We start from the raw sequence: 24267 nt of genomic DNA on the forward strand, positions 1-24267 counted from the left end.
TGCTGACCGACCTGTGAGCCATGCCGTAAAATAAGTATCAGACACAAGCACACTGTATGTTTCTGCCCGTACCACCGTCCTGTCATCTCGGAGGTCCTTGTGCAAATCCCTCCCCTGGCGAAAATATTTTCTTTCAATTGGTCCTCTCAAGCCTGTCTTAATCCACGTGAAGACACTGGCGTGGAAAGCCCATTTGTATTCTCCCGCGAAGCGATCCCTTTGGCTAACTTCAGCAGCTGATGAAGCAACAACGGATTGAATTACAGAATTACATTTTTCAAATTAGTTTTCAGTATGACCAACTTTCTAACGCCCATATACCCTGTTCAAGGCCGTTTCTGAACACCCTGTAGGTTTTCGTCAACTACTGGATGTGAAAGTAACGTGTTAGGCGTAATTAACATAACATACATGCAAGGTACTTTTTTTTTCTACTTGCTTTACGTCGCACCGACACAGATATGTCTTATTGCGACGATGGGATAGTAAAGGCCTAGAAAGTGGAAGGAAGTGGCCGTTGCCTTAATTAAGGTACAGCCCCGGCATTTACCTGGTGTGAAAATGGGAAACCACGGAAAACCATCTTCAGGGCTGCAGACAGTGGGGCTCGAACACACTATCTCCCGATTACTGGATACTGGCAGCACTTAAGCGACTGCAGCTATCGAGCTCGGTAAGTAAGGTATTTATCTTTAAGGACATAGAAAACTGTTTTCGAGGATTACGTCAGTGGGGTTCAAATCTGATATCTCCCGCAAACAAGTTTATAGACTCAAGACGTGTACCGCCGAGCAAGCTTTGATGGTAAGAAACATTGATTAATCTTAAAATTAATGCACTATCAAGAAATTTCAGTGAAATAATTGAAAACTTTTAATTCAGCAACATATTGTAACGTCAGAAGATATTTATGATTCTATGACACACATTTCCAGTGCTTGTAAATCGTTATTGATTCATTTCCACCTCTATGAATACCACGTATAAATATGAGCCTCCCAATGTACAGGGTCGAATTTATTAACCTGTAGTGTTAATGGAGCATATTTATAAATGAGAGAAAGTGTAGCAATTGGGGCTTAATGTTTCAGTCCTTAAAAGGGACATGCCACTCTCTTCAGCTTTTGATAGGAACTTACAAATTGTGCTAGTAACACGATGGAGACAGCCATTCTTTCCCTGGAGTGGACAGCGGGCTTCCTAAATGGTAACGCCGTCTCTCGCGCCAGTAAATTTGGCACAGTGAAGGACATGTTGGGAGAAAGTGAGGGGTGTTTGTGGTCATGTCGTATGCTAGGAACTGCCCTGGCATTCGTCTTAGTGTAGTAGAGTGGAGAACCATTCTCAGAACATCGGACGGTGGGGAACAGCCCCTCCCCGTCTCCCGAATACAGAGGTGGAGAGCCACGGCAAAAACGTATCCACCCTTCTTCTGCTTGGTTGGTCAGACGGAATGCAGAGGTTTCGGACCAGCCGTGGTTACTTGTAGGAACAAACCTACTCTTCATCTTGCGACCACGATGCAGATGTCAAAGGATACCTTCAACCTATTTTATATTATATAAACATCATAAGGTATGTGTTGCCATTTCCGTTGTATGAAGTTTACATAATATAAAAAATAGGGTTATCCAACACAGTCAGCAAATGTATCAATTTTTAAAACTTTATGCTATGTATTATGTAGTCGTTCTGTGATGTTGTGGTCAGTGTGATAAGCTGCCACCCCCGGAGGTCTGGGTTCGATTCCCGGGTCTGCCACGAAATTTGAAAAGTGGTACGAGGGGTGGAACGGGGTCCACTCAGCCTCGGGAGGTCAACTAAATAGATGTGGGTTCGATTCCCACCTCAGCCATCTTGGAAGTGGTTTTCCGTGGTTTCCCACTTCTCCTCAAGGCAAATGCCGGGATGGTACCTAACTTAAGGCCACGGCCGCTTCCTTCCCTCTTCCTTGCCTGTCAAATCCAATCTCCCCATCCCTCCACAAGGCCCCTGTTCAGCATAGCAGGTGAGGCCGCCTGGGCGAGGTACTGGTCAATCTCCCCAGTTGTATCCACGACCCAAGGTCTGAATCTCCAGGACTGCCCATGAGGCGGTAGAGGTGGGATCCCTCGCTGAGTCCGAGGAAAAAACCAAGCCTGGAGGGTAAACAGATTACGAACGAACGAATTGTGTTGTCGTTGCAGTTAGAAAAACCACTATGTGATAATATTACAGCTTAGAACCGTGACCAGAAGGGTACTGTCGTCTACAATTTAGCGAAAAATGAAAACACTCAGCCCACTCATTCGACCGGGTATAGAATGGAATGAATGAAGCCTAATCTAGCGGCGAGGACAGGAAAATATGCAGGCTGCCGAAGCCTGTCGCACTCCTCTGGGGCAATGATAAATGACTGACAGATAAAATGAAGTGACAGTGGAGAGTGTTTCTGTAATGTAGGATGACAGGGAAAACCGGAATACCCGGAGAAAATACGGTCCCGCCTCCGCTTTGTCCAGTAAAAATCTGTCATGGAGTTATCGGGATTCGAACCACGGTGTCCAGCGGTGAGCGGCCAGCGCGCTGCCGCCTGAGCCACGGAGGCTTCCCTAAAGTTTAGTGCTGGATGTAATATATTGTACCGGGAAATGATCAGGTATGAAGGCGTGAGATTCACACTTAGGGGAGGACGGTTCTTATGGAGTAGGTACAGAGAGAGATATACGCAGACCGAAATAATTGACGAGTTTTACATGATTAATTTATTCATCTCAATGAATTTGACGTGTAAATCTCCCATCATTTCTGGCTCGAAATATTCGATTATAGCAAATATCTTATGAACAGGTTATTTATCGTCTTGCCAGATGAGATTAAATCAATGGCAATGAATGGCTGTCTTAATGTCAGAGTTGTTTCCTATAATCTAACATTAAATGAATATTATTTCACTTTAAAAGTAATTATTTCTTCAGTTGTAAAGTTCATGAAGTTCTTCCTAAAGTTTGTCCAAATAGAAAATATTTCGTTTCAAACAATTATTTTTTTCAGTTGCAAAATTTACGCACTTCTCCTAAAGTCAGTCTAAATAATTTAACACTTTGAAAACAAATCGCATAATTAATGTCCTTATAGAGTTATGTCCTATAGTCTGTTTAAGGATAAATATTTGGCACTTATGCATACGTCAAGAGTAATATGATTTCCAAAGAACATCAGTTAATTGTTTGTAAAACTGCCAACGAAGTCACTGTTTCTAATGTTCCACTGATAAGAAAGTTAGTCTGGTGAAATCTCCAGATGGTTTGAAATTCAAACATGTCTCGTGTACACTCTGGAACTCAGGATTGGATTGTATAGAGATGCAGTTCAGTGAACAGCAAGTTGAAACCATGGCAAGCCGGTGTCGTGATGTCATTCCCATAGTAACACGTTCAGCTCTCACGTAGGAGCCACGTTCCAACTCGCACGTCGACTCGAGTTAACATCAGGTAGATATGATGATTTAAGCAAATAGGTACTCGGTCAGGATTTCACGCGTTACTGTTAGATTTATGAACATGAGAGAATCCAGCTGACTATTATGATTTGTGAGTGTCCTCTCTACCATAACTCATATTTAAAAATCGTGAGATGAGCACAGTATTTTATTAAGTGCACTCGTACAGTGTCTATCAACTGGCAATGGAATTATTAATGCTCATTTGATTGGAATCACTGTTTGCATAAAAGCACAGTTCTAATATATTTACAAGTATTTCACAGGAAGACCAAAATTTTATTCGCAATGGCGAAATGTTCTAACTCGTGAATATTTATAAGTTTCGATAGCCGTAGTGTTATATAGCGTCGAATACGGCACAATCTTACACACTCGCGATGTAAGTTTAGGCGAATTAAAAGTTCAATAAACTGCCAAACACGTATTTCAAGGTACTATTATGAAATATTTTGTTTCAGTTGATTGAGTATTTAATTAGAAAATCAGAAATTGTCTTAACATGCACGCGTTTATCAACCATGAATGTTCCCAGTGGATCTAACACTTAAGGTGAGTACAAGTCTTAACCATCTATGTTCCCTCGAGTTGCAGTTGAAGTATGAAGTTCCGTAAAATGAGTTAAAGTTACATGTTTTTGTAAACACTTGGAAAATTATTAAAATCTAGGTTAGTATCGTAATGATTGAAAGCTTCCAAGGTAAAAACGAATACTTGTATTATAAGTTGGTTGAAGATAGTTGCCGTAGAGTTGTACTTCGCGACGACTCAGTTCGAGTCTCGGCGTATACATTCGCGTAAGTCAGCATATTTGCACGTCGACTGCGAGTTGAGAACTGTTTTCTACTCAGAAAATCTTTGCCCTTTTAAATGATTCTGCCGGGTTCGACTTCCTCCCCTCTTGGTAGAATTGAATTTTTTTATAGTGGAATTATTCGCAAGTCCCTGGGCCGACTTTTACGAAAATTGAGTATGTTGGCCTTTAAATAACCGGCTACAAGGTGATGTATCTCAATAATTGATATCTCATCGGCATCAAAGTTAGCAGAATATGTTAATGAAGTTTCCATATCACCATGTGCTGCGCACGTGATCGGTGCGTCACTTCGAGGTCAACTTCCTGCGTGGAGCTTGTGTCGATGCGGTTGCTTGCACTCATAATGCATGCCAGGGCCGTACCGTTTCAATACTTGACATTGAATAAAATAATGTTCCAGACCGTAAACGGTTCCTGGAACTATATCAAGGAAATTTCGCTTTAAGTGATACTTGTGCTGCGGGTCGGCATTTCTCCCCTGATAACGGTGTTTCGAACCCACCGACGATATATTTCATTTATTTATTTATTTATCATATGACGTTTAGCGCCAGTAGCGTCCGAGGACGTGTATGGCTCGTCCCGTCGGAAATGCATTAAAGTGGACACAGGCTCAATTGAAAAGACTAATATGAGGAAAGTATCATGCATTGATGGCAATTTCAGAACACATATAGTAAGATGTTATATTACCCTTATTACCAAGCGTTTTATGCCAACGGCCGTAGTCGTGTTGAAACACCGGATCCCGTGAGATCTCCGAAGTTAAGCAACATTGCGCGTGGTCAAGATCTGGATGGTTTGCCACGCGCTGTTGGTGCGGAGTATGGGAATGGAGGAGCGGAAAGTAACTGGCCACCCTACCCTACGTAAACTCCGGTTCAGGCATACATCTGCGGAGGTTCAGACCTGCCTTCGGGCAGGATACACCCTTACTTTACCTTTCAGGAAAAGACTGGAATGATTGTTTTGTGTCCCAATAAAACCCGCTGGAGTTTGAAAGTGACACTACTGGAAAGATCTGACCTTGGGTGATACAGTGCGAGGCACATCACTAGCCTCAGATTTGTCAGTTGCAGGGGAGCAGCTGAGGAAAGAGGATGTGTTCGCTGTACCCAACATTGATGTCATGTTGCGGGATGACCGCCACTGAATAGAAACATCGCAGAAGAAGGACCAAATATTGCCCAAACTGGATGTATCCTGCACCAGGAAAACGCATCTGTGCATCGCGCCATCAAGACAAAGGGCACAATAATTGAATTGGCACTGGGGTGTTGCCACATCCACCTTATTCACTGGACGTAGCACCATGCGTCATCTACCTATTTCCTGCAGCGATAAAGGAACTTCGGAGTCATAATTTTCAAAGTGATCAAAAAGTTAAGAATGCAATTTCGGCTGGACTCAACAGACTATCATGAAAGGGCTTCGGAGAGTGTTTGAACAGTGGACTGAACGCTGGAACCGTTGTATTCAGTCTGAGGGAGAATACATTGAATGTATGTAAGTAAATCTGAATAAAGGTAGGCAGTATTTTGCTGTAATGAAATCACCCTGGTTATTTATTGACACCCCCTCGAATGTATTCATTCGCCCATAAGGTCGGACATATAGGTATCTCTTATTCTTCTAACAAAGATTGGGCCATAGATACAGCAATTGTTTTTCTGAATCACTCGATTTGGACGCTGGCCAAATTTTTCATCTTATATGGCCCCTAAAGTGTTCAATGGCTGTCAAATATTTGGGCAGAATCTACGATGAAAGAATGTCGATATCACCAAGGTGTTCAAGAGAGAGGTAATATTTACGTTTCTGAGGCTTCCGACAGAATGGAAGAATATGAGGTAAATTTCTTGTATTTACCGTCAGTGCTCTGCAGATCACCGCCAGAGGGGACAGAGAATCACAGATCAACATGAGGCAGCTGAACAATAAATGTACACGATATGAGGATAAAATATTAATAATGAAGTACGTTGCTTCAAGATTTCACCTAAGCTGTGAAAACGGTATTACATTACTTCTCTTCCTTCCAGCAATGATCTGTATTAAATTGCGTTTAGTTTTTAACTACATGCAGAGTTATGTTGGTGGTGATTGTTGTTTTAATACGCACTACAAATGTGTACTTCGCGTCCGGAAATCGACAGCTCTACACTTAATGGGTGGGTTCCAGACCATAACTCCATTTTGCAAAATAAGAGACATGTGCAGTTTCAGAAAAAAGATTAAATTGTTCATAAATGTTTTATATATTGTTCCGTACGTTTATGTTATTCTATTCATTTGCATCTATTTTTAAACTATTAATTATAACATTTTTAATACCATCATCCAGAATTTTGCTTTTTCCGACGATCGCTAATCCGGATATTCGATTTGCTGCTGTATAGAACAAAATCCAATCTGACTGACTACGAAGACACCCACCCGATGTAAATCTGCATTGCCTTACCTTTCCTCACATGAACCTGCATTGAAATTTCAATGTAGAGACAACGTAGTACCAGGATATTTTTCAGAGAGGGTTAGGATTGAAAGGGGGCTTTCCAAAGCAAAAAATAGAGTAATAAACTCTTTTTTTACTTTCAAATTCATTTTACAGAAAGAACAGTTAGAAATAGTTTTAAAGCAGTACCTTTTACAACTCAACGGGTGAAGTAGAAAGGCAAATTCCTAGCGGTCTGGTTGGCAGAACACGCTAAACACGTCCATGAAGTGTGACACAAAGATTTGTCATTTTAAATGTAAGTAATTAAACTGTTTAGAAGTTTGATTCATTTTTAAAATCTTCTATCGGCTCGGTTAGAGTAAATTTTTATATTTTATTGAAAATAATTGTTATGGTGTAGAATTTATTAAGAAGATAAAAATAAACAATCCGTCTGTCACACCAAAATTAATATTTCCACTTATGTCTTCAGTAATTTTGCTGACTATATCCATACAGAAACATTTTATAGCTTAAATGCACTTGGTGATTTTCCAAATGCTGTTCAAATATGTCCAATTCACATTATTATTCCGGAGGGGGTTCGAACCCCCCTAAGCTTGTGTACAGAGGTGGCTCACATCATTTTTACGTTCTCCGATCCACTTTATCACCATCTGTGATTGGTGGACAACATTGCTCTTACACCCTATGCGTAGAAAGTAAAATTTGCAACACAATTTATTGAACATTTATGTCAGTTCCGAAGTAATGATAACATTTTCACAGAATATTCTGCCATGAATCTAACTGGTGAAGGCGACATCGATTCAATCCTGAGGACATTCAGCGCAGCAGACTACGTGGTGTTGTCTCTGCTTCTGCTTGTATGTGTTGCGGTTGGTATCTACCATGGCTTCTTCACGGGAAAACTGACAACCGAAGATTATCTGATGGGTGGAAGGAATATGACGGTGCTGCCAACGTCATTGTCTCTCATCGCCACGTGAGTACAGTTCAAAAGCAAAAGATGTAAGGCTGTAAAATATTTGATCAACTAAAACGACGTGACCGTTAATTTTGTTTCGTTACATTTTGGTTTACGTAGCAATGACATAGATAGTTCTTACAGTGAGGATGGGATAGAGAAGGGCTATGTGTAGTAAGGAAGCGACCATGGCCTTCATTAAGTTACAGAGTTTGAATAACAATTATTTGGGGAAGAATCCGAGAAAAGGGGGAGTCCTAAAAGAGATAATCCAGGGGCATTATTTTATCTATGATGGAGATTGTTACTCGCCAGGTCGCCTGTGCTGCGAGCCAGCCTCCCGCCAAGTACATTGCTGTAATGCGGCCATTCCTTAACCGGCACTGAGTCATAGAGTACTTTCGCGCAAGATTTCTTGTACTTTACGAAGGCAATATGTATATATACACGGTCACGTAATGAAAATGGCTTTGCAACAACACTGCCCCACCAGCTAGGTAACCCGGTACCAACTTAGCTGATTGGCAGTAAAACTACATTACACCGGATAAGGTCCAGTGCAAAGAAACAAACAGGAAGCGTCACATACACTACACACGCAGAATACAAAAAAGGAAAATAGTAAAAAGTGAACTTACCTCCAGGTGGTAGAAAACAAAGCGGGTGGATCAAGCTATCAACTGACAGTGTGCTAAATAAATGTTGAGTAGAAAACAAGACAAATCTTTCTTTAAAAATAAATATAATTCATGAAACTCAAAAATTAACAGTTTAAATGACAGGCCATCCTCGCAGTTTTACTGAAACAAAATAGGTACCAGAACTAAATATAAACCCCATAGACGTAGGATAAGGCTAAAGAGGTCTTTAAAATTAAATTAAATTAGATAAAATAAGGTAATCAGACCTCAACACAACCACAGGAAAACTCCAATTAATTTCAAGGAACACAAAGATAAATTAAGGGAATATTATTTAAAACCGCCGGTCGGTAAGAAATCACCTAAGGTAAATAAAATGGTATCTTCAAGTAGAACAAAATCTAAAATAACGAAACTAAATCACAAACCGTCGGTCGGCAAGGAAAGATATTAAAGAAGGAAATGTTTACAATCATCACTTCAGTTTACTTTAGTAACAACCACCAAATCTATTTCTTAAGAGAGAAAATAAGTCATTTTGGGAAATGGCACCTTATACGAAATAGAAAAGAATACCAACTTTCTTTGCTTTACAGATTTTCTTTGAGAGATGGATACTCTCTTTCCGATTCACATGACCTATAGGGTAACCAAAATACAGTGGGAGATCCAGCACAGGATGTCAAGTGCTTCACGTTAAATTTTCAAAGGGAAAAGTAAACCACCTCAACAAATCCCGAAGAGAAAGGGGAAGAGCACAAAAGAGGGGCAAAGAAACAGATAACCCGCAACACGGTTTCATTAAATTACGGAATAATCATACAACAGCGTAGTCTCCCAACATTAAAATCATCACAACCATAACTTCTTTTAAAAAAAAAACCCTCACCACCAAGGTAACCATAATTCATTGTTAAACCAGGAAGGGACCAATCCCGTTAGTGGATCAACAATGGAAAGAAAAATGGAGGAAAAGTAAGGCAACAAACTATCCCAAATTACACGTAAAAACACAAAAATGAACGATATTAAATTAAAACCAGAAGAAGGAAAGTAGAACAACCGGAATAGCACAAATAATCCTTACTGGAACTCCCATGTATTACCCCACCATTAAACCAAAATTTCAGAACAGCAGTAGCATCATTACCGGTTAATAATAATAATAAAATTTGACATTTCTACTTTTCTTTGAAATTTCCCCTAGTAATATATAAATTCCATATCGTGAAACATTACACACTAGGTGCATTAAATAAAAGATTTAAAACCATTTTCCACCCGATACGTTTGTTTTGAAAGGGTAGTACAATTTTACTTCACTATGAATGGTTCACAAAATTTTCCGGCACGTATCACTTATTTTTGTGATTGAAAGGTTTCTTCGAAGAAATCACAGGAGCAGATCACCGCCGATGAAAATAGCAAATAAATAAGAAGGTTGACTTACAGGTTGGTTGGTTGCTTCAGCAGTAGGAAAAATGTAAACACGGGCAAGCCATGTTCACCTTACCAGTTGAAGATTATACCTTCAGGTAAATTACAAGATCACACACTACGAGGATGTTTGAAAAATACACTGAGGGTGTGGAGCACAACCCTACATCCTTTAAAAATTACTATCCACAGTCCATGTTGCTACTCCAAAGCATTACTTGGAGACCGATGCACAAACGTCTTCCAGCCATGATGGAAAGACAACGAATAGCTCCTTCGCTTCCCTCTCTCTCACACGAGACAGTTTATTTCAAAATGGCCGACACCAAGCGCTGATTGGCGGAGCCATGCCAAGGAGAAACGTGACAAATAGTTCCTACCATAGCCGTAAGATAGCAGTATCAATCAGAGCTTACATGCCCTCGCAGAATTGAACATCAAAAATTGAGAGAACACCGTTTAAGCAGTAGAAAATAAGGATACAGATTTCTATGCCGTAACAGGCTATCTCAAAACGTAGATGGAGAGGAGACAAATACGAAACCTCGGTTTCAACACATTGAGCACTAAACAAGTTGAAACATGACTAAACTGCATCTTAGCCTGGTAAAGCTCTCAGCAGACTGCGAAGAAGGGGAACTTGCGGCGCAGAGAAGTGCATTACGGCAAAGTGCTTGGCGGGAGCCAGGCTCGCAGCGCAGGTGACCGGGCGAATGACAATCCCCTGGGTAGATAAAATAATTCCCGTGTAAAAGCAGAAACACACAAGATTTTGTGATACGATCATTGGTTATAGGTAATAAGTTTTGATTGATGTGATAGATGTTGTGAGTGTTAAATACCCGGATGCTTGATAGCCTTAAGAAAGTCTAAATGATAATATGTGATTCTTATATGATTTCCCTCACCATTGTTGCTGAAATTACTCACCCAACGTAGTTAATCAACGAATAAGCTATTAGTTGGCATAGGGAGCTTTGATTTAAACAACCCAGACAGCGTATAAGCGTTCAGATGATTGGTGTGAAAATGGGAAACCACGGAAAACCATCTTCAGGGCTGTCGACACTGGGGTTCGAACCACCTATTTCCAGAATGAAAACCGTGCAGCCACTTCCTCCGTCGTGGCCAGTTAACGGGAAATTTCAACATCGATTATTATATTTAGCGTACCCTATAATATAATAAGCCGACACAAATACAACTGTTTCTTCAATGAATGTTTCATTTAGAGACACGGGTGTACGTAACTTCAATTATGATTTCATGTTACTATGTCATATTGTATTCCTATACAAACAAATAATAATAAATCTTCCCCAGTATTTTTCTTCATCACTTGAAGTTACATTCTGAGAAGATTTTAAAAGAAGCCACCTAGTCCGACAACTAAATACTTAATATAAAAAATGTATATGATGTTGCTTGTTTATGTACGTGATTTTTCAATATGTATGTCACGGGGTGTATAGTTTAATTTTGAAACCGTTTAAATAGTTCAACCTCATATCTCCCCAACCTGCCCGCATCTCTTGGCCAGAGAAATGGCATACCCCTCTAGGTGGCCCGTCCCACCCCTTCAGGGTGGGGAATGAGAGCTTTTGATAGATCGATAGATAGATAAATAGATATATAATAATTCAGTTGTTCGTAGTAGACAAAAGTAGATAGAGGACTCTCAGACCGGACCATAGCACGTACATTCTTAATATATGGCCTGGGTAACTAAGGATTAAATTTTCCAATTATCGTCAAGACTTCTCTGCCATAGATTCGAGCTCAGAAAATAGTTAGGTAAATTTTAAAAATTATTTTTAGACCTTAAAACTACGTCTAAATTTTACTTCTGATCCCTTTTTTTAAATAGGATGGTTTCTGGAACTTTGATAATTGGAGTTCCTACTGATGCCTATCTGAACGGAATTCATTTCGCCTACACCAGTTTCGGCACCGTTATTGTGCCTATTGTTCTACCAGCGTTCTTGTCGGTCCTGCACAAGCATCAAGTCACTTCTGCTTACCAGGTACAGTATAAAGACCTATACAAAGAGATAATGTAACAAGCATGTGTGCAATACCTGATAACAGAGATGGTTTTCTTACCAGCAATAATAATAATGATTTTAATAATCAATGTTATTGGATTTACGTCTGTAGTGGAGGTAGTATTGGAGGATAGCTCAGCTAATTGTTTCTGACATAAAATAAGATTCAAATTGGAAGAATTCAGATATATTAATAACTCAGAACCATATTTTAAAATAGTGAGAAATTAAGCAATAAAAATAAGAAGAAGAAGCAACGAGCAGAGTTCGGGAAGAGTTTAAAAAACCAAAGGATTCAAATTTAGGAATGAAAAGAATCGATATCAATATCAATAATTTTTATTTTTTTAATGCTTTCGTTCCTCACCCTGAAGGGGTGAGGCGGGCCACCCAGAGGGCAACGCCCTGTCTCTGGCCGGGAGAGTTGACATGTTAGAGGTGAGAAATAAAAGTTGGGGTATGTAAGGATATGGTGATATCTAAGAGGTAGGGTTTTTTTTTTTTTTGCTAGGGGCTTTACGTCGCACCGACACAGATAGGTCTTATGGCGACGATGGGATAGGAAAGGCCTAGGAGTTGGAAGGAAGCGGCCGTGGCCTTAATTAAGGTACAGCCCCAGCATTTGCCTGGTGTGAAAATGGGAAACCACGGAAAACCATTTTCAGGGCTGCCGATAGTGGGATTCGAACCTACTATCTCCCGGATGCAAGCTCACAGCCGCGCGCCTCTACGCGCACGGCCAACTCGCCCGGTAGAGGTAGTTTTAATCGGTATTGTGGGTACGGGGGCATGATATATTAATAACTGTATTTTGAATAAATAAATTACAAACAACAAGTAAGAAGACCGAGGAGCAATAAGAACGCCATTAAGCTTGAGAAAAGAATAGAATATCAATAACTTGAACTGGCAACAAAACATTGATTACAATAAAGACATTTCAGATACATGAGATACCCAAGTACAATATGAAGCTCCTAGAAAGAATAAGAATAAGCATAAGAACCCTATCCCTGGGAAGGAAAGGGAGATCAAGGCAGAGATGGGAAACGCGATCTAGTTGAGCAAAGTAAAAAGACGGAATATGTAGTAAAGTATCACCACACTAAGGAAGAGTCTGTAATGCATTGACGGAGAATATATCACCTAATGTCAACAGTCAGAAATCGTGATGCTTCAGTTCCAATTTTTTTGCTAGTTGCTTTACGTCGCACCGACACAGATTGGTCTTATTGCGACGACGAGATAGGAAAGGCCTAGGAGTTGGAAGGGAGCGGCCGTGGCCTTAATTACGGTACAGCCCCAGCATTTGCCTGGTGTGTAAATGGGAAACCACGGAAAATCGTCTTCAAGACTGCCGACAGTGGGGTTCGAACCCACTGTCTTCCGGATACAAGCTCACAGCTGCGTGCTCCTAATCGCACGACCAACTCTCCCGGTATAAAAAAGAGGTATGATATTGAAGTATTTGTGAGAAGAATTACAATAGAGTGTATTTGAAAATAATGTCATTAAATAACGGGCAGGGAAAATGGAAATGGCATTTCAACTGATGAGGAACACCTACAACAAAATAAGTTCCATTGTATAGGGCTAAATTGAGTGATCTACACAACGTTATTAAATCTGAGTTCCTCTATGCAACAGAAACATTGGATATATTTGGGAGAGTTGGTCTTGAAGATATCTAAAGGAGAGGAAGAATGAAATGAAATGAAATGGCGTATGGCTTTTAGTGCCGGGAGTGTCCGAGGACATGTTCGGCTCGCCAGGTGCAGGTCTTTCGATTTGACACCCGTAGGTGACCTGCGCGTCGCGATGAGGATGAAATGATGATGAAGACGACACATACACCCAGCCCCAGTGCCAGTGAAATTAACCAATGATGGTTAAAATTCCCGACCCTGCCTGGAATCGAACCCGGGACCCCTGTGACCAAAGGCCAGCACGCTAACCATGTAGCTATGGAGCCGTAGAGGAAGAATAATGCTCAGAAAAACACATGGTCCAAAAGTAACAAATTGGGAGAGGAGACTCATATATAACATTGTATTAAAGAATAGAAAGAGTGGTTGAATTGATTAGGAAGAGAAGGTTACAGTTTAACGGACGTTTTATATCGATGGACAGTAACACACCGACCAAGAGAATTTTTGAATTCTTCAGCAAGAGGAAGTGAAGAAGGAAGTAGGGGGAAGCATGAAACGATTCTGGCAGATAATGAGGCCAGAGAAGACTAGAAAGTAATGTAAGCGTGGTCCACAGGTGACCGAAACAAAAGCAAAGGTCTTCCGAGTTGACACCCAATAGACAACCCGCGCTTTTGCGAGAATGCATTCTAATGATGAAGACAGCATAACTAACAGCCCCCGAGCCAGAGGAATTGACCAATGAGAGATCAAATCCACGCCCTGGCTGGAATTCGAACTCGGAACCCGTTTGTCATCCAACATTGCTTGCTGTCAATCTCACAATATTGTCGAGGTCCTTTTGCACTTTCTCACAATTGTATAACTTATCTATTACTTTGAAAATGAAAGCCTACAAACTTTTCTCCAGTCAGTTACCGGGTCAGGGATGGAATGAATGAAGGCTCCATCTGGCGGCGAGGTTAGGAATTGGGCCGGCTGCCGAAGCCTGTCGCGCTCCTCTGGGGCAATGATTAAAGACTGGTAGGTCTGATGGCGACGGAGATGACTTTGCTTTGCTTTTTTGTACGTATCAGCACGGCTATCCCCGAGTGAAGAAACGGTCTTCGTCTTCGTAGTGCTCAGAACATTTAGAATACACACGAGTACTCGTCCCGTTACCTGGAAGGAAGCATCCGTGGCCTTAAGGTCGGTACAATCCTGGCATTTGCCTTAAGGGGAAATTGGAAACCACGGAAGTTCCAGGTTGGCTGAGCTGTGAATTGCACCCACCTCTACTCATTTGACCTCCCGAGTCTGAGTGGACCCCGTAACAGCCCTCGTACCATTTTTAAAATTTCGTGGCAGAGCCGGTAATCGAACCTGGGCCTCCAGGGGTAGCAATTAACCACACTAACCACTGCACCACAGGGGCGGACCATGCAACATCTCCCTTTGTAAATTATTCCAGTTCATGGTAACTCCTCTTCATATAAACGGATATTTCCCCCAAATCTCAGTATGCTAACCATTTTACGTTTGAGCCAGACAGTACCTTGAAAATATTTTGAGAAAAGCATCGTGTTTGTAATAATTCAATGAAATATGGTATTTACAGTAAAAACCCCACGTGGCTGTAGTTATTACATTTCATGTTGTTGCTAAACCAGTGATGAATTTCGATTATTTTATTTCTCCGCGGATAATGTATAGAGTACATACTGGATATTGAAGTAACTCCATCACTATTACTTGTATCAGTGTCATGCGAATAGTCCGTATAGGCTATAGACAATACAGTCAGCTGTAACATCGTTTATCAGGAAAATATATTAATTGTATTCTAAATTTTAAGCTAAAGAATGATATTCCATTATTTCTGTTGCAGTATCTCGAGATGAGGTTCAACAAATCGGTGCGACATCTAGTGTCACTTCTTTTCCTCATCAAAATAGTAAGTTCTTAGTGTACTTTATACATACATAGCTAATTGATAAAATGTACTTCTAGATTTATGTTTACCCATCAAACAGCATATTATTCGTTAAAAATATTTCAATGGCACATCAAATTCTGGCTAAATATGTGAGCCCATTCTCTTGATTCTACTTATAACAAAGCATTTTCTGAAAGCTTTCAATATTTTATATATAACTGTCAGTTGCATCAGTCAGCCGAAACTGTGAATAATAAATTTTTAAACTACCTGGAGGAATACATATGTTAACAGTATTATATTTGAAAACTTAATTGGAATAGAGTAATTTTCTTTCTGCAAATTTGCTTTACGTCGCACCGACACAGATAGGTCTTATGGTGACGATGGGAGAGGAAAGGCGTGCAAATGGGAAGGAAGCGGCCGTGGCCTTCATTAAGGTACAGCCCCAGCATTTGCCTGGTGTTAAAATGGGAGACCACGGAAAATTGTCTTAAGGGCTGCAGACAGTGGGGTTCGAACCCACTATCTCCCAATTACTGGATACTGGTCGCACTTAAGCGACTGCAGCTATCGAGCTCGGTAGTAATATCAATAAATCAATCAATCAATACTAATCTGCATTTAGGGCAGTCGCCCAGGTGGCAGATTTCCTATCTGTTGCTTTCCTAGCCTTTTCCTAAAATAACGTCGTCAGATTCTATCAAACAACACTCAAATATTTATAAAAGAATAATCATTTATGTTTATTTCTGCTTTTAAAAATACGAAAACTCCACGTCTGGAGTGGAAAGGGACTTCATAAAAGTAAGTTCCAGATTTACAAGTTCATAAGTATTTAAACAAAAAGAAATAGAAAAGTTATACTTTTAAAATATATGCAACATTTCTTCTTCTTAATCTGTTTAACCTCCAGGGTTGCATTATCCCTCGGACTCAGCGAGGGATCCCACCTTTACCGCTTCAACGGCAGTGCTTTGGAGCGCGAGACATTCGGTCGAGGATTTAACTGAGGACAATGACCAGTACCCCGCTAAGGCAGCCTCACCTGCTATACTGAACAGGGGCCTTGTGTGTGGATGGGAAGATTCGAAGGGATAGACAAGGAAGAGGGAAGGAAGCATCCGTGGCCTTAAGGTCGGTACAATCATGGCATTTGCCTTGAGGGGAAATTGGAAACCAGGTTGGCTGAAGTGTGAATCGAACCCACCTCTACTCATCTGACCTCCCGAGTCTGAGTGGACCCCATTCCCGCCCTCGTGCCATTTTAAAAATTTTGTGGCAGAGCCGGGAATCGAACCTGTGCCTCCAGGGGTGGCAGTTAATCACACTAACTACTACATCACAGAGGCGGACCATGCAACATCCTTAGTAAATTATTCCAGTCCATAACTCCTCTTCATATAAACGAATATTTGCCCCAAATCCTCCGCTTGAATTCCAACTTTATCTTTATATTGTGATTTTTACTGCTTTTAAAACCAGTACACAAACTTATTCGTCTACTAATGTCATTCCACGCTATCACCCGACTGACAACTCGGAACATACCACCTCGTCGAGCAGCTCGTCTCCTTTTTCCCAAGTCTTCCCAGCCCAAACTTTGTAACACTTTCGTAACGCTACTCTTTTATCGGCCATCACGCAGAACAAATCGAGATGATTTTCTTATAATTGTTTTTCTAGAATGGACTAATACGGGTGAGGATCCCATACACTGCAACCATACTCTAGTTGGAGGCTTACCAGTGACTTTACACCCTTACTACAACTCCTAAATACCCTCATATCCACGTGGAGAGATATGTACAATTATTTACATTCCCGTTTATGTGCTTTCCACAATAATGATATTTACTTTCATTAACACCTATGTACTTACGGTGATCCCCTTCTGGAACATTCTCACCTTCAACGCAGTCATTAAACTTAGAAGACTTTTCCTATTAGTGAAACTCACAACCTGATGTTTAACACCGTTTGTCATCATACATTGCTTGCTGTCGATCTCACAATATTTTCGATGTCCTTTTGCAGTTTCTCACATTTGGATAACTTATTCATCACTCTGAAAATGAAACCCTACAACCATTTTCCCAGTCAGTTACCGGGTCAGGGATGGAATGAATGAAGCCTCCATCTGACGGCGAGGTTAGGAATTGGGCCGGCTGCCGAAGCCTGTCGAACTCCTCCGGGGCAATGATTAATGAATGACAGATGAAATGAAATGATAGTGGAGAGTGTTGCTGGAATGAATGATGACAGGGAAAACCTGAGTACCCGGAGAAAACCTGCCCCGCCTCCGCTTTGTCCAGCACAAATCTCACATAGAGTGACCGGGATTTGAATCGCGGAACCCAGCGGTGAGTTGCCGTAGCTCCTCCGCCTGAGCCACGGAGGCTTCATTTATTACTCTCCAGAGAACCACATCCCCAGCAGAAAGCCTTGATTCCAGCCCTTTACTCGCATCATTTGTGTATATAAGAAAAAACAAAAGTCCAATAATAGTGCCTTGAGGAATTCCCCTCTTCATGATTATAGGATCACGATGATTTAGTAACATGGATGATGTTTTGGGGATGGGGACTATTTAGAATTAGCGTCATATGTTTAGCGTTCCCAATTTTGCTTTGATCGGACCTGTTGGCTGTGCGGTTAGGGGCGCTCAGCTGTAAGCTCGCATCCGGGAGATAGTGGGTTCGAACCCCACTGTCGGCAGCCCTGAAGATGTTTTTCCGTGGTTTCCTATTTTCAAACCACGCAAATGTCGGGGCAGTACCTTAACTAAGACCACGGCCGCTTTCTTCGCACTCCTAGCCGTTTCCTATCCCATCGTCGCTATTAGACCTATCTGCAACGGTGCGACGTAAAAAAATTTTTAAAAAATGCTTGTACCGACCACCGACGCCGTGGTAAACGGGCAGCCTTTGATATGGCATGGGAATGTTATGAGCTGGATCAGCTCTCATGTTTCTGGACGTAGATCATGATACTACACATTTCTTTCGATTTATGGAGACTCCTTACCTGCCCTGTGGGTGGAGTGAAATGATACATTTTCTGGACCCCAGGATGTCGTGAGAGGCTACTAAGAGTGGAACCAAAGAATCTGTACTCGCTCTGTCATCTTCTAAGCCAAAAATCAATTCCATGATTCTATGCTTTCCCCATTAGGTGAGGAAAATTTCACAGGATATTTTTGATTAGTTTTCTGGCAAGCGAGTCTGTTATAAATAAATTCTATCATTCCAAATGATCTCTCAATTGTATAACTTTTCAAACAGAACCACGCGGTCAGTATCGTTTTAGTAAATGACTAAATCTACATACTTTCCATTTCAGATCTTTGGCTTACCCCGGTATGTATACACACCTGCCGTCATATTTAATCAAGGTAAGTCAATATTTGATAGTTTTGAATGATGTATTCTAAATCAGATTTCTCCATAATTAAGTTTTCTGTATTTATCAGCAATGGGCTGCCTGGCCGAGAATACTAATGGGATGGCGTATAAGTCTCTGGTAAGACCTAAATTAAAGTATAGTTATGGTGTATGGGACCTACACTAGGATTACTTGATAGGAGAACTGGAAAATTATCCATCGGAAAGCATGATGAAATGTTCTGGATGATTTCTGACAAAAGAGTAATGTTACGAAAATGTTGCAAACTTCGGTCTGGGAAGACTTGGAAGTAAGGAGAAGAGATACTCAACTAAGTGGCATATTTCGAGCGGAAAGACGGCTTGGAATGTTATCAGCAGACAAATAAGCATTGTGTGGAGCATCAGAAGATAAGAAGGCGAAAAACTGGGACAAATATTGATTTTACTTTATTTATTGGAAGTGGAATTACTGATTGGAGACATTTTTAAAGGGAAATATTTCATAAATATCCAGCTTCTTTGAAGTCGTTTAAGAACAGACTAGGTAAACAACTGTTAGGGTAACTGACACCTGGGCGACAATCCTGAATGGAGATCAATGTGAATTTTCATTGATTGATTAATAGATAACTTCGTACTCATTAGATCACCATTTAGTTGAGGAAATTCGGGCATTCTTTATTATAGTGGCAATCCATCCACATAAGGTGAATAATCTTCAACTAAATGAAACGGTGATATGGTGATTTTAATTTTGTTTTCTGGTTAGAGGTAACTTCGCACGAAACGCACCGGTAACGGGACGAGCACTAGTGTGTCTTCTAAGTGTTCTGAGCACTACGATGCCAAAGACCGTTTCTTCACTCGGGGATAGCTGTGCTGATACGTACAAAAAAGCAAAGCAAATTCATCTCCATACAGGCCACGAAGGCCCTTGGCGGGCTGGAAGGTAAACGTTCGGCACTTGATGGGGTAGAGTGGTTAGCTCTACGCCATGGCTGCATTTTCCCCCCAGGTATTAACCTGGTACTCATTTTAGGTGTAGGCGGAGTGAACCTCAGGGTCATGTGCACTTCCGGAAGTAGCAATCACCTTTCTTAAATTTTACGACTTCCTGACAGGGATTCGAACCCACGGTGCATTGGCACATACATGGCAGACGTTAGGCACACATATAGGTATAGACTAATTTAAGCGAAGAATTCGGATATGAATAACATGATGGCAAGCGTTGGTGGCAGTCATGAAAACTGAAGGGGGTTTGCAAGTACTTATGGGCAGAAACGGGGTTCAGGAAAGGCATTCCAGGAATTATAGTATATGAGGATTTACGGAAGTATTTAGTCAGCAGTATATCAAGAGACTTGGATCCTCCTCGGGCCCCGCGTAACCTATAGGTTACATAGGTTCCCAATTTTTTTATCTCGGTCGCCATGCAGTGCAGGCCACTACTAATGATTCCAATACCATCTCAGAGAATGCAGCATCGGCTGCGCTGTCTTTCAGACACTTATCTCCCCACAGTTGGTCACAATGAATATTAACAAAATGGAGTCCACTAGTTATTGGCGGAAATAGAATCACAGTGAAAGTAAGTGCACTTTTCCAGTAATATTAATAGTTCTAGTATTCTAGAAAAGAGTAGTAATGATTCTACAATTTCACTAATACGCAATTCATGAGTACTTGTATTGGAATCGGCAAAGTGTAACGAACAGTGGCTTATCCTGTATTGATGTAACTTATAGGTTACAGTGGGTCTCACTTGAAGTAATATTTTATACACTGTTTCTTTTTTACGGCCTTGATTCCAATGCGATTCTGGAAATTGTCAACGGGGACGTGTCCGATATGTCAGACCTTTCTGACGAGGAGGATGAAAGAACTTTCGTCACTTTACTTCCTGTACCCCCCGACGGGACACGTGTTCAGGAGGAGGATTAAGATGATGGCGAAGGAGAAAATGATCAAGAAATTGTCCAGTACGAGGGTATCTGGAAGAGTTATGATGTATTTGAACCATTTCCCCCAGCACTACACCAGAACCTGTACAAGAGCCACAAATACTCCCCCCCCCCTCTCCTAAGATTCTACAGATACGTTGGAAGCAACATATTTGCCACACTGACGGAGTTTACAAACCGCAGATACCTACGTGACAAAGGGATTTGTTTGGATGCCACAGAAGAAGAGATGAGGAACATTTTTGCTGCCACCATTATTATGTCATATTTTAAATAGCCCCGTATATGAATGTATTGGGCCAGGAAGACCCGGCTCCCACAGATTGCGGATAAAATATCAAGAGCAAGATATTTCAAGATAAGGAGCAACGTGAAACTTGGAGATGACACAGAAGTGGATGCAAATGAAGTGGATGCGACAAGTATTGGAAGTTGAAACCACTGATCAAAAACATTCAGCAGGCTTGCCTAGATAACCCACGAAGTGATAAACATTCCATTGATGAACAAATAGTACCATTCTGGGGGCAGGTAGTTATACGTCAGTTTGTCAGGGGAAAGCCAAATCCATGTGGCCTGAAAAATTTTGTCTGTTCTGCTCCAGATGGGCTACCAGTTGACTTTATTTTTGTATGAAGGAAAGGGAGATAGTATTCTGAATGATGCTGCATTTCAAAATCTGGATATCGGTGCGAAAGTGGTAATTCGATTATGTAGATCTCTACCACATGGGTCAGCAGTATACATGGACAGATTTTTCACTTCAGTTCATCAGTTGGATATTCTCCATTCTAAGTGTGAAGTGCAAGGCACAGGAACTTTGCAAAAAACATAGGATACCGACTGATGAGCTTCGGACTGATTCTGAAATGAGAAGGGCAGGAAGAGGAACTCATGATATGTTAGTGAGGGATGACGGTCAAGTAGCCATTGTTATATAGTATGACAACAAGCCTGCCATTTTAGCTTCCAGTGAAGTAGGGGCTCAGCCAGTGAGTCAGTGTCGTCGCTGGTACAGGAAAGCAAAAGAATATATTTTTGTAGATTATCCTCAGAGTGTCCTCTCATACAATGAAAATATGGGAGGAGTGGCTTTTTTAGATCGAGTTATAGCAATGTATCGAATTCTTGCTCGTACCAAAAAATGGACCTTACGATTGATATTCCACCTGATTGATTTTGTTCTGGCTTTTTCGTGGATAGAACATAGACGAGCTGAAACTGCAGAAAAAACACCCAAGAGGGAGAAGCTTGACATTTTGGCCTTTCGAGTAGAGGTGGCTCACTCACTAATGAACTCACAGTCACAAGTTGAGATGGAAGAGAAAGATGAAACATACAGAACCACATTTGGAATGTTCCCCTCAAAAAGGAAGGCAAAAACATCTCTACCTCACGACAGCCTCAGCAAAAATAATGCTGATCATCTGCCAGAAATCCCGGAAAATGTGAAACCTTCCCGCTGCCGTCTGCCAGGGTGTGACAGTCCTAAATGTAGGGCCATGTGTTCCACTTGTAAGGTGTTTCTGTGTGTGAATTCAAATCGGAACTGCTACAAAGTTTTCCATGAATTATCATTTGTTGTATTTGACTTGTGTACTTTTAGTGCGTTGACTCATTCAACCTAAATTTGTATGAAAGTTTATTTCTCTCCATTTATTTTGAGGTATTTTAATATAGAGAACAGATGTTAACTTTAGTGCATTATAAAGTACCCAACATTGTACAAAGAAAATATCCCATACTTTTCCATGACCAACATTAAGACCCACTGTAACCTATAGGTTACATACAGTATTGGGGCAGTAAATATTTTCAAATTCAATATCGTGACTTTTTTGTATAACTGATATTTCTAGCATCCCAAAATTCTAAAATTTGTATTCAAAACTATTTTGCTTGGACCGTGGGCCCGAGGAGGATAAAGATAATGCCTGGGTACAAGATGTTACTAATTATGGTGAAGTCCAGACATTTTCCTTTGATATTATACCAGCTGGCTCCCGAACGCCGTACTTTCCATTTATAAATGTCCCGCATGCACAAATGATGAATGGGAAACCTACCAACTGATTTTCACAGGGGAACTACTACCAGCGGACATGTTACGTCAGAATATGAAGAGATAAGAAAAGGAGTGTCGCTCGCCGCTCGTTACTCAGCGCTACCAGTCTAATGCACCCCTTGCATTAGTAAATATCGTTTTCGACCGCATAGTTCTAGGCTGGTGTATGGCACAGCCGCGCTATATTTGCTGTCTATATATCGGCAACGGCTAGTGTGATCAGCAGCGGTGAATACGCAGACATTATTTTAAACTGAACAACCTGGTCGGAGTGCAACAGAAGCTCGAGACAGACGTACGCCTCCTACACACACATATTTCGCCGAACAGTATTAGTTTTTGTTCCATACAACCAACTCTTTTATCGAGTTGAATGTCTACACGTGTATAAATTAATAAGTTATTCGATTTCATTTACTGCATCTTTGGCGTGTCTACAAACAGTAGTGGCGTTTAGGAGGTGAGGTGAGAAGGGACAGTCACTCCCACCCCCACTTTTATTCCAATTTAGCCAGCTGGAACTGGGAATTACTTTTTTTAAATGCTAATTGTACAAGCCATGTTGTCTTATAATTGGGCATGGTCAAGATTTGGATGGGTTGCCACGCGCTGTTGGTGGGGGGTTAGGGAATGGAGGAGCGGAAAGGAACTGGCCACCTTACCGTACATACACTCCGGCTCAGGCCCACCACTGCGGAGGTTCGGACCTGTCTTCGGACATAATACACCCTTATCTTTTGTTGTCTTATATGCTAAATCTTTCCTATATTTTCTTTATTTAACATAATTCTTCTTCTTCATCAACTGTTTACTCTTAAGGGTTGGCTCTTACCTCGGACTCAGCGAGGGATCCCACCTCTACCGCCTCAAGGGCAGCCCTGAAAATGGTTTTCCGTGGTTTCCCATTTTCACACCAGGCAAATGCTGGGGCTGTACCTTAATTAAGGTCACGGCCGCTTCCTTCCCACTCGTAGCCCTTCCTTGTCCCATCGTTGCCATAAGACCTATCTGTGTCGGTGAGACGTAAAGCAACTAGCAAAAATGTATTCGTCGCTGCTGTTCACACTAGCCATTGCCGATATGCAGACAGCAAATATAGCGCGGCTGTACCATACACCAGCCTAGAAATATGCGGTAGAAAATGAGGTTTACTAATGCAAGGGGTGCATTAGACCTGTAGCGCTGAGTAACATGCTGCGAGCGACACTCCGTTTCTTACCTCTTCATATTCTGACGTAAACTGTCCGCTGGCAGTAGTTCCCTGTGAAAATCAGTCGGTAGATATCCCATTCATCACTCGTGCATGCGGGACATTTACAAGTAGAAAGTACGGCGTTCGAGAACCACCTCGTATATGAAACGGTCGAAAACTAGGAGAGTAGCTGGGATTGATAAGATCCTTGGGGATATACTAAAAGCAATGGGTTCGGATATAGTGTCAT

At 41.2% G+C, this 24267-nt stretch overlaps 1 protein-coding gene across 1 annotated transcript in view; it reads left to right on the top strand.

The window, feature by feature from the left end:
* The first annotated feature begins 1158 nt into the window (after positions 1-1158).
* Positions 1159-24267, top strand: part of LOC136866867 (sodium-coupled monocarboxylate transporter 1) — a 100476-nt gene continuing 77367 nt past the window's right edge. The window contains exons 1-5 of the mRNA XM_068226876.1: positions 1159-1264; positions 7525-7741; positions 11669-11825; positions 15363-15428; positions 18753-18804. Of these exons, the coding sequence (XP_068082977.1) occupies positions 1159-1264; positions 7525-7741; positions 11669-11825; positions 15363-15428; positions 18753-18804 (598 nt within the window). The remainder of the gene's footprint in view (positions 1265-7524; positions 7742-11668; positions 11826-15362; positions 15429-18752; positions 18805-24267) is intronic.

This window comes from Anabrus simplex, chromosome 3, assembly GCF_040414725.1.
Source record: "Anabrus simplex isolate iqAnaSimp1 chromosome 3, ASM4041472v1, whole genome shotgun sequence".
Classification (NCBI taxonomy): domain Eukaryota; kingdom Metazoa; phylum Arthropoda; class Insecta; order Orthoptera; family Tettigoniidae; genus Anabrus; species Anabrus simplex.